The sequence below is a fragment of the Perognathus longimembris genome, chromosome 28 (genome assembly GCF_023159225.1).
Source record: "Perognathus longimembris pacificus isolate PPM17 chromosome 28, ASM2315922v1, whole genome shotgun sequence".
Taxonomy (NCBI): Eukaryota; Metazoa; Chordata; class Mammalia; order Rodentia; family Heteromyidae; genus Perognathus; species Perognathus longimembris.
In genome coordinates, this window is record NC_063188.1 from 104,764,896 (window position 1) to 104,777,100 (window position 12,205).

General features: G+C 36.7%; 1 protein-coding gene across 6 annotated transcripts in view; it reads left to right on the forward strand.

The window, feature by feature from the left end:
- The window catches only part of Ap1s2 (adaptor related protein complex 1 subunit sigma 2), a 29,390-nt gene extending 17,492 nt beyond the window's left edge, over positions 1-11,898 (forward strand). For 2 of the 6 annotated variants that reach the window (XR_007209345.1, XM_048336014.1), the window contains one exon: positions 2,162-2,240. Coding sequence is in view for 3 of the 6 variants with exons in the window: in XM_048336014.1 (XP_048191971.1) it covers positions 2,162-2,203 (42 nt within the window). In the remaining 3 variants the exon portion in view is untranslated. Of the gene's footprint in view, positions 1-2,161; positions 2,241-6,262; positions 7,101-9,746; positions 9,756-10,635 lie in introns of those variants that run through there. The other 4 variants (XR_007209347.1, XR_007209346.1, XM_048336011.1 and 1 more) reach the window with 4 other exon arrangements.
- Positions 11,899-12,205: the final 307 nt, after the last annotated feature.

Below are 12,205 nucleotides of genomic sequence, written 5' to 3' on the forward strand. Positions count from 1 at the left end.
AAGACCAAAAGATGAGCAAAATGAAAGATGAAATTCCCCTTATATTAGAATGAAAATTAAAATACCTACAAGACCTTTTTATTGGCAAGTATACCAATTTTAATACTTAAGTTTTTTATTATCTTTAAGTAGTTGTACACAAGAGTTGCCATCTAACAAAGCAGTTTAGGAATTCAGTACATCTAGATCAGTGGCGCTGCCTTCCCCATCCTTACTCTCCTTCAAGCCAGCCCTTCTCTTAGTTTTCTTAATTTTCTACTATATACCACAAGTTCTTGACTGTGTTCTCCCTCCCTGCCCTCCTTCATTTGTCAACCCTTCTCTCCTCGGCCCCATCTCCCCTCTTGCAAGTACCCATTTCCTGGTGCTTATTTTGTTGGACTTTGGCTTTTGTGAGAACTCTCCATCAAGTCTACTGTACTTCAGCTAACACTTCAGGAAGTAAACATTTGCACACCCCCCATGTGCTTACTTACAGGTTTCTAGGCTCATTCTACCTACTGTACATGAGGGAGACCAACTAGACCTTTTGCTTATTTGTTTCTGCTTGGATAAGCAAGCATAAGAGACACTCTTTGTCCACCTTCTATTCAAGTATACTTGCATTTTGTTTTGAAGGACGAGTTTGATGTACCTATTAATGATCTAATATGTGTATATCTTTTGACCTATTAAACCCCAACAGAAATATACAAATGTATATGTAAGCATAGGCTCAGTATAATGTTAAGCCATTAGGACTTACCCACACATCCATCAGTGGGAAAGAAGGTTAAGAAAAATTACAGGGGCTGGGGATATGGCCTAGTGGCAAGAGTGCTTGCCTCCTATACATGAGGCCCTAGGTTCGATTCCCCAGCACCACATATACACAAAATGGCCAGAAGGGGCGCTGTGGCTCAAGTGGCAGAGTGCTAGCCTTGAGCAAAAAGAAGCCAGGGACAGTGCTCAGGCCCTGAGTCCAAGCCCCACGACTAGCCAAAAAAAAAAAAGAAAAGAAAAATTACAACACAGTCACACATCCACCTGTAACCATAGCTAAGGAAGTAAGATGGATCTTCTTTGTATTGATATGAAAAGATACTCAAGGCATATCACATGAGGAAAAAATCTAGTAGCAGCTAATTTTAAATATTACCTGTGGAAATGTTAAGTTTCTCCCTCCCTTTTGAGGAAGTGTAAAATAGCATATTGAGTATTGCAAATGTTTAATGGAAAAATGCTTCAGTGCAAATGAAGACATGGTAAAACTAAGGTAGACTTTATTAAAATAAATGTGCAGCACATAAAGTATTGTCTGCTGTTGGCCATTTTAGACATCATCTGATGTAACTGTATCATTCTCCACTTACGGCTCATATGATTTTTTTTCAAAAAAAACAACTAGGCTTCTTAATAATTCACAAACATGCATGAGACAAGACTGATACCATGAATCCTGTTCTCCAAAATGTGTCTTTAAAAGCGTTTTCACTTCTAGCTGGGCGCCAGTGGCTTACCCCTGAATCCTAGCTACTCAGGAGGCTGAGCTCCGAGGATCGCAGTTTACAGCCAGCCCAGACAGAAAAAAGAAGCTGCAGTCACCCACCTCCAGCTAGCCAACAAAATTCTGAATTGAAGCCCCCACTCCGCCCAGTGATGGCTGGCACACGCGCGCGCACACACACACACACACACACACACACTTCAGTCTTTTTAAAAACTCATTGTTTTAAATCTTGGTGAGTTAGAATATTCCTTGACCCTTTAGGCCCATAACTCAAATTGTCTCACAATTCTGTTGGGGCAACCCACAGGACTAACTACTGTGTTCTAAAATGGCAAGGACAAACAAGAGCACTTTACTACATTGTGTACTAGAACCAAAGAGACTAGGTGTTTATTCTTAGCTCTACTCACAATACTGGCACCTTTGGTTTCATTAAGCTCTGCTCTTTTCAACGAGACATAAGCATCTAGACATAGCTTTGCACTGTTACAGCTTTCGAGTTGACTTTCTTATGAATCATAAGCCTACTCTGATGCATATCTAGGAAATGTTATGGTAATATAATTTTACTTTTCTTGAGAAGGTAGGTGGTTTTGAGAATAGATATAAATTAATTCCTGTCTTCAGTATTTCTTATACAATAGTTCCCATTACATTTGGTCCTTTTGACAGGGAATTAAGAACAAAGTTAACCTTGACACAGAGGAAAGTTGAAGATGCATGTATATGTACTAAGGAGAAGATTCTGATGGTGAGAGTGATAAGAATAAGACAAAGGGGGAGCTATACTCTATTGGGAGGGATAATGGGAATGGAGTGAAAAGCACTGGTTTAAGCCAGACGCCCGTGGTTCACGCCTGTAATCCAAGCTCCTCAGGAGGCTAGGATCTGAGGCTCGTGCTTCTAAGTTGGCCTGGGCAGAAAAGTCCCCATGAGACTATCTCCAATTAACCACTGAAAGACCAGAAGAGGGGCTCTGGCCCATGTGGTAGAGTGTTAGCCTTGAGCACAAAGAGGCTCAGATAATGCCCAGGCCTTGAGTTCAAGCCCCACAACTGACAAAAGCATTGATTTAAGACAAAAACGTCTTTCTCCTTTAGTATGAGGCAGTAATAGGATAAAGCTGTACATTTTTAAATCATGAGATAGATGAGCAAAATTACAAATTGTTGTCCTTTCCTTGGCCTTGAAAGCTGACATCATCTAGAGAAGAACCACTGGGCACTAGAGAGGGAAGTATGGATAACCCAAGGAGAGTTGATGACTGGCAATAAATTCAGTAAGGAGCAATTTAGTGAAGGACAAGATTTCCCAGAGCTAAAGGATTATTTCAGGTTGAAAAGGATGATACACTTACCATCTTTATTCAGAAAAACAGGTCTCTAATGAATCTATCGTAGTCAGGCACCAATGGCTCATACCTACTGTCCTTGCCATTTAAGAGGCTGAGATTGGGAAGATTGAGGTTCAAAGCCAGCCTAATCAGATAGTTCATGAGACCCATTTTCAATCGAGAGCTAAACGAAGTACAGGCTTATCGTCCTAGCCACAATGGGAAGTCTAACATGGGCAGATCCTGATATAGCTCCATGGCCTGGCAGGAATCTCAAAAACAAGCAGCATATAAAAGGGCTGGAGATGTGGCTCAGCAGGAAGACTGCTTGCCTGGCCAAGTATGAGGCCCTGAGTTCAAATCCTAGCACTCACGCGCACTCACGCGCACACACGCAAATGCAAAAATGTGTATTAAAGACAACTTGAGGCTTCTATTTGTCCATTATAGCAATTGCACTAATTTTTTTCTATGCTACAATTCTGTCCTTTACTCCCCCTTAATTTAAATAACAGGCATTTTGGTATATTCAGAAATAGACCATTTATGATTTCCAAAAGTGCCCGTGTCCATGTCTATGGGAAGAGTAAACCAATAGGTCTAGTGCTGCACAGTTTCTATGTACTATGACAGACTTCATGTCAACTTTAAATACAATTGAAGAATTGTAGTATTCATAAGTAATATGATTTTTCTGTGACTGAAAAGATAAACTAGTGTTACAAGGGCCCAGATCACTAGAGTTTATATCAAATCTACTGTTGTTCCATGTATAAGAGAAAAAAAATCTTAGTTAAGTATGGGCATATTTATATACCCTAAAGTCAGATTTAAAGGTTAAATGATCATTAAGGCATTTATTTATAGCAGAACTTCTTCAGAGCCTTGCAGTCTAAAGTGGGTAATTACTGAGTACATCTTAGAGCAACTTAGAACTAGATACAATTCATTATTATTTCTGTGCACTTTAGGGTTTCTTTTCTTTGGGAAGGAGGTTTTCCCATTAAAGAAGGGTTTCCTACTAAGAGGAGAAATCCTTCAAAATTGGTGGATGCTAATTTCTTGTTTAAGTACAGTACTCTAGATCATTTGCTATACAGAAAAATTTGGCTTACCACAACTCACAGGCAGTGAAACACCTATCAGATAAAGGGCGATGCCAACGCCTGGCGTGGTCACGTTTTACAGCAGTCCGTATAGAACCTGTCTTCATTTAGAATAAAAGTTTTATTTAGAGAGAATGACTTTACTCACCCCTGTTTGAGAAACCATCTTTCTCTTTTGTTTTTTAACTGATGTAATATAAAATTGAGGGGCATTTTTTTAAAGATTAAAAACTATAATAAAGGCAAAGAATTGATACTTAGATGAAAGGTTATTTGACAGACTTTTCTTGTTCTTTCTCCAGAAAACAGAATTTATATCACAGCAAGCATTTTCATTGGTGTAAGAAAGCATACTAGAATACGTGCTGGAATACTGACAAGCAACAAAATGTAGTAGGCTATATGAATTCAGTTTGTCGTTAAAATTGTTTTGTTTGTTTTTTATATTATAGCATTACTTGAAAAGTTAAATACCAAGGGAAGAATACTATTTTTTTCTAAAGTTAATGTTTTCATAGAGTTCTTTTTTTTATATAATTTATAGGTTTTTTTGTTTTGTTTTTTTGTTTGTTTGTTTGTTTGCCAGTCCTGGGCCTTGGACTCAGGGCAGGGCCTGAGCACCATCCCTGGCTTCTTTTTGCTCAAGGCTAGCACTCTGCCACTTGAGCCACAGCGCCACTTCTGGCCATTTTGTATATATGTGGTGCTGGGGAATCGAACCCAGGACTTCATGTATACGAGGCAAACACTCTTGCCACTAGACCATATCCCCAGCCCTAATTTACAGTTTTTTTTTAAATAATTTATTTTTATTTTTATTTTTATTTTTATTTATTTTTTTTTTTTGCCAGTCCTGGGCCTTGGACTCAGGGCCTGAGCACTGTCCCTGGCTTCTTCCAGCTCAAGGCTAGCACTCTGCCACTTGAGCCACAGCGCCGCTTCTGGCCGTTTTCTGTATATGTGGTGCTGGGGAATCGAACCTAGGGCCCGTGTATCCGAGGCAGGCACTCTTGCCGCTAGGCTATATCGCCAGCCCCTAAATAATTTATTTTTAATGTAGGCTTTTGAAATAGATTGAGGCTCCTTGACACAAAAGAATCCTTAAATACTGTGAATTGCTAATATCATTGGTATAGGAATACAATTTTCCTATGAAAAATGATAGTTTCTTATGGAAATGAAGCATTTGTTAATATGATTGTTTTAGTTACTGGAGTAACTAAATTTTTGTGGAATTTTTGTGAGTGGACGAAAAAGGGAAGCTGTCTTTTGAAGATCTTGAGGAACCTGTTTAGTAACTGTCTAATATAAGCTTTCAGTCTGTTACTTTAAGAAAAAATAAAAATGCTGGGCCCTGGTGGCTCCTGCCTGTAATCCTAGCTCCCCAGGAGGTAGGAAAGTCTGTGATCTTCAATTAGCCACCAAAAGAAGCTGCAAGTGGAGCTGTGGCTCCACTAGCCTTGAGCAGAAAGGTCAGGGACCAAGGCCCTGAGTTCAAGCTCCAGGAAAGGCCAAAAAATGTTTTCAAAGTCTATCTGCTTTTGTGACCTAATGTCTCAAAGTTACAACTTGAATAAATGTTAACATGAGCACACTTTACAAACACTCATAAGTGGTTTTAACCCTCTTGGATTCACTGCCTTTTGATGGGGGTGTAATCCCTGTGACAATTGGTGAGTCCTCTCCTGAGGGACATTTGTTCCGAACTTTGCTTCTAATTACAGAGAATTCTTCAAGCCCCAGGAAACCATCTGCAACCCTCTAGGGTCAAATTAAGACCCTCACCACACGGTATCATTTTTCCTTGTTGATGTGAGAAATCTCTCATTAGATTCATTTGTGGGCATGAACACCTTGAGAAATCTGTTTAGAGAATTCTTTAGGGGAATCTCTGGGGATTAAAAAAAATTAATACACTTAGTCTCAAAGTCACACTCTTAGATTTTTGTTAGTTCTACTTTTTTCTTGGGGAAGGGCTTCCTACTTTGTGCAATAAAAGCCTAATCAACTTAAGGCACGGGTAAGGGGTACTATTCAAATTGGATTTTCAGTTTGCTCATTATTGAGTTACACTGAAAATATTTTCAGAGTGAAAGGAAAGACCTTGCTTTGTAAATATAGCACAACATTTTGTTTGCCATTACATACAGAAATTTATAGTAGAAATATGAGTCTGAACTGGGCACTATTAAAGAAGTTAAATATTCAGTCATAAACCAAAGAACAAAAGTAAACAACCCCTTAAACTTTTACTAACTTTAAAGTTCTAGAAATCTAATTGTGTCAGTACCAGTTTGTATATTGTGTATAAGAATATATGCATTTCTTTTGTAGCCACGTCATGAATATTTTAATGTCCCTGTGTACTAAATGACTACTCATCGAGTATGCAGAATGTACCAGAGGAAATAGAGAGCTGATGTACTTATGAAAGAAAATATCCTCAGCTTGGTGTCTTACTGTCTTGTAAAATAATAATGGAACTCCTATTCTAGAACCAGTACCATTTTTGATTGTATACCTTTCATCTTTTTCACAAACCCCCTTTGTTGTTTTATCTTCATTCTGTATGTGTTAGCCATTTCTGATTTAATTTTTCTTGACAAAATATGGCCTGTGAGTATTTTGGGTAATATTCATCAAAACACACATATGTGATTATTAATGAACCATATGGATTAACTGTATAAGAAAAGTCTGGCAATCAATGTTTACCAAAGAAAACATAGCTAAAGCACTTGGTTCACAATAAGCAGTGCCATAATATTTAGTGTGGTTCAGTCTTCAGTTCCAGAAAAGAAATTATTTAGTGTGACTATGGTCTGTATGAAGCAATATGTTCTATGTATAATGTAAAAATTTATCCAGAAATAATACAAGAAAGTAAAAGTAATCTGTACTATTTATTATATGATATTTCAGGTTAGAACATTCAATTTTAAAGAAACTTTTCAGTGCCACATTTATGCAATGATTTGTGCTATATAATAAGCTCAAACAATCTGTTTAGGCAGGACTTTACTACTTGGGCCATGCCTTTAGCTTGAACAATCCCTTTAAAAATTATCAGAAAGTGATGTCAGCAAAGTTTGCCCTGCAAGGCTTGGTAGTAGCCCTTTCACTATAGTATTACAGTACAAAATGTCGAATATTCACTTTTTTCAGTATCTAAATTCTTTGTTTTGTTTTTGTTTTTGCCAGTCCTGGGCTTGAACTCGGCCTGAGCACTGTCCCTGGCTTCTTTTTGCTCAAGGCTAGCACTCTGCCACTTGAGCCACAGTGCCACTTCTGGCCATTTTCTGTAAATGTGGTGCTGAGGAATTGAACCCAGGGCTTCATGTATACGAGGTGAGCACTTTACCACTAGGCCACATTCCCAGCCAACTAGGCCATATTCCCAGCCTCTAAATTTTTATATTTGATTAGTTAGTAGCTATCTAATATAAGCCTCCATTTAAATCTTTAATTTTTGGCTAACTAGGATTGTATATTTCTGAATATCCAAAACTTTAATTTAGACCAGTGTGGTATATGCTTTTAAACTTTTAGCATATTTTATTATGAGAGGAAAAGTCCAAGTAATTAATTGGATCTAAAGAGTTTAAAGCCTGGGTTAAGTAATTTGGTGCTAAACAATAACTTAAAGATACTACTTTACCACTGAAAGAAGACCTTTGAAAATGTGCTTGGAGCAAGCTTAGTATTAGGTAGGTACTCTGATCAGTCATCTCCATTGTTACCATTCTTGCTGTATTTACAACATTTGAAACATTGGGAAATGTTGCTCTTTCATTTCCATTTGTTTTTCTCCATGCCTTTCTCTGTCCTGCAGTATGGTGTTCATCTGGTTTTAATGCTGCAGAAATAAATTTGCTTTGTCTCCTGCCTGATTGCTTTGGTTTCTGTGGGCTGAGCTGTAACAAAATGTTGCTTTCTTGTGGTTATCTGTATCCAGCTGCTTGCTTAAATTAGCAGACTCTGAGAGGGCTTTCCTTGCATGTCTAAAATAAAAGTATTGCATGCACTTCAACTCATGTGAATGGCCTTTTCTTCTTCATCCCCTTTGATAAAATAACATTTTATATTTTTATTATCCCAGGTAATTTTTTACATGTCATTTGAAAACATTTAACATCCAGTTAATCATGTTAAGTACTGCTAAGCATATAGTTCAGTGGTGTTAGGTATTTTTACATTGTTGTGCAACATACCTTCAGAACTTTTTCATCTTGCAAAAGAGACTCTATACCCATCAAATCAACCACTCTCCATTTCTTGGTCTCCACAGGCCTTGGTAAACACCATTCAATGTTGTTACTATGATTTTACCACTTTAAATAATCATTCTCCTAAATATTTTTGAACTGCAACTTTAATGTGAACTTGTGTGAAAATTACATTTTACATTATAAAAAATGTGTAAAAAAGGTTCAAATTACACTGTCTTAAAGGAATAAAGTGTATAAATGAAACTTGGCTTTTTAGGAAGGAAACTTTAAATAATGCATATTCAAAAAGCATCATGATTCTTTCTCAAGAAAGTCTATATAAAAATCTCTAGGCAGTGAGTATGTAGGAGAAATTTGATTGGCTCTACAAAATAGCTCTGGGCCATTTTTACCAGGATAAACTGAGAATGTAAACTGTATACAAGTCAAGCCATCCTTTCATTAAACATATTAAAAGTTGCATTAATTTTTAAAAATTATTTAATATTAAGTGGAAGTAACTAGCTTAAAATATTAAATATATGGTTCGGCTATTACTCAGTGTACTTTAATGATTAAAGGCTAAATAAACATTATAAATGGAAGAGATTGGCATATATGGAGTTTGAGAGAGCTGCTACTTTTCCATTTGATTTTCTTTAAAAATAACCTGCCATGAAAGCTTCAAGACACAAATGCAGAAAATTCTACAAAGAACCTTCAGGTATACTCAACACCACCAGCCATCAACTTAATATTCTACTTGTTTCCTCAAGAACATTCCCTCTAGTTTTGCCCTGGAATTTTAGAGACATCCTCCTCTGTTTCACCTTGAATACTTAATACCTAACAATAGTTCCACACGCAACAGAGTTAAGAGTAATTCTCATATCTGGTTCAGATTTTCCTCATTGTCTGGAAGAAAGTGTCTTTTATGATTGGTTTGTCAGAACCACATACCAGACAAGCTTTATATTATATCTGTCTGGTTGATATGTCTTAAATTTCTAAAGTTTTAACAAGTTATCTGCTTTTTTCCTCCTTGGCGTTTTAAAAAACTGATCATTTAATGCCATACAGGGTGGGGTTTTTTTTGTTCACTGATTGTATTCTTGTAATATTTAATTTGTTCTTTTATCCACCATTTAAAAAATTATAACCTAAATAAACTGAATTTCACTTGGGAAGGACATATAGATGAGACTACCCTTTAAAAAATGCCATTTTCACTAAACCACACTTTCACCCAGATTTTCATTACTGCAGAAACATATTAACAGGTCACACTATGTACATTTTTTGGCTATAGTAATTCAACTTACTACTAAATACTAAAATACCTTCATTTAGTTTTCAAGTTGTCTAACTTATCAGCTAATGTTTTTAAAGCACTTTCTATAAATCAGGCACTGAGACCTAAATTCTCTTAACCTCAACATGTGAAGGTAAGTAGTACTGTTATTCTTGACTTCCAAATATAGAAATAGATCGTAGAGTTTAAGTAATTTATGATTACACTGTAAAGTGCCTTATATATAATTGAGCCTAATGCATTATGAATTTATTATTTAATATGATTTTTCTTTGTTTTTGTGCTGTACCACAATTAGGATGCAAAAGTAAGTTTGGTTCTTATTGCTACCAAAAATTCACATTGTTATCCATAATTAAAATATAATATTGCCTTTTAAGGGCAAGATTGCAGTAATTCCTAAAAGTTGATCTGCATGCCTTTTTAAGCATTTTGTAATGTGCAAAGTTAGCCACTTTAGAAATAGTTGTTTTTAGCAACTTTATTTTGTCTTCCTTTGAGATTTAATCCAGGTCTCAGTGGTTCATGCCTGTAATACTAGTTCCTCAGGAGGGTGAGCTCTGGAGGATTATGTTTGAAGGCCAGGTGGAGCAGAAAAGTTTGCTAGACTCCATCACTACAATAACCAGAAAAGGCTGGGCTGGAAGTGAGACTTCAATGGTAGCTTGCCAGCTGACCAAATTCCTTTTGCCCCAAAGTGTTGTCTTCTGTGTGTGGCTTCCAGAGATGGTTGCCCGGAGAAGATCTGGGAAGGCGACTCTTTCTAAAACATTGCTGCTGTGAACATTTAAGTAAAAATTTCAAGAGGAAGACATTTTTATAAATACATGGAACCAAAAAAGCATAGAAAAAAATGCTGCAGCATAGGCGACTTGATTTTCACATTAAGATAATATTTAATTAAGATAATGATTTAACGGACTACCAGTGATTTCATCCATTGTACATTGCATTGGGTTGGATTGCATTTTGTGTTATAGTAATGGTGCCCTCATACAGTGGGGGCATTTACAGTAGACATATAATAAATGTGGAGATAGTTTTTCTGTGGCTTCCAATTGGGGCACTGAACTAACTGGCTGTCACAAGTAGGATGTTTCTGAGGCATGTTCTTCGTGTCCATTTTTCACCTTCTAAGGGGCCCTCCCTGGATTTGCTTACCAGAATCTCACATTTTCCCTCCACAGGAAGCTGAGACCCCACGTAGTGTTCTTGAAGAAATTGGACTGACATAACTTCTCCCTTGTTGATGACTTCTTGTGGCATTTCACACTTGTAGATGGCCACTGCCTTCATGTCCATGTTAGCTAACAGTGTAAGATGATGTCTTGTCAGTATTAACTGTTTTGCTAAGCTGCTTCATTCAGACCTATACAATTTTTTTAAAGGGAACTTTGGTGAATCAAAGATGATAAATTAAGGGACTTAAATTATGCATTGGAACGTTATAGGAAAGGATTCCTTTTGGGGGTATTTTATAGATCCATTTCTCTTAGCTGATTATGTGCATATATGAGAATTATATCTGGATAACATATTTATATCAAAAAATCATGCAAAATATTCATACTACTGTTTGACCAAGAAAACTCAAAATTCGAATGTGAAAGTTGGTTTTATGAAACCAAAGACTAGATAGAGCACCATTTCAACCTGTGTAAGAACAAAGGGAATTTACGTGTTAGATCAAATGAATGAAAATTGAGCTACTGAAACTGTAAGCAAAAACCAAATTTATACCAAAGACCTATATTGGATACTCCATACATTAAAACAAAAAGAATATCAATTCTTTTAGATGACTAGATTGGAATGTTATTGTTTTCCACTAAAAAGTATACTATGAGCAAACAAGACAAGGGACAAAGAATGTTCTATAATAGCACATAATGGTTACAATGTCAAGGCACATTTGATTCCTGAGATGAATTTTTTAAGGTCCTAATCATTTACTTAGTTTGCTCTTGGTGGCCCCAAATTAAGTGGGAGTATCAGTTTGCCAAGAATTTTTGGTAACAGACTCTTCTGGAATTTGTTAATGGCTCTTCTCAGTGTTGCATAAAGTCAATCTCGAAAGTACCAGTGTTCCTTACGGGGTGCTTGTTAAAAGCCAAATTTATTTTGCTTCTCTATTGCCTCCTTCCAGTTAGAAGTACTAAGAACTTTACAGCAGCTTCCGTTCCTTCCACGGCATTGCCTAGCGATCAGAACATAAAAAAGTTTAGAACCTTTTCATGTTACAAAGTGAGTTGAATGAAGTAAAATGGCACTAGCTGGCGCTCTATTTTTAAAGCTGTGTAACTGTTTGGCGTCACTTTCATACATTAAACGTGCTCATGTTCACACTTGTATATGCTGGGCTGGATCAAGCTTTGTTGTGATTGTAAACAACATTCAGACCACACTTGTCTTATCACATCCAGTTGTAATAAATGTTCACCATATAAACACTGTAGTGTGTTTTTAATCTCTTTCCAAAAGTTGGTCCAACTATGGAGAGCTGCTGAAGGAAGAAGTTTTCGATTTCAACAAAATGTTAACACTTCCCACCATCTGACACCCATCCCCTCATTTGAATTTGGTAGTGATTATAAGCACATAAATAACGGATCTAATGAATTCTCATGTACTTCAAGCTCACTAAAAACAGGAATTCCATGCTGCCCAGAGCATATGAACACATTTATTTTCAACTAATAAATGCCGCTTTTAAAACTTGATGCAGTCGACTTCTTTCTAAACAACTAGGATTAGTCC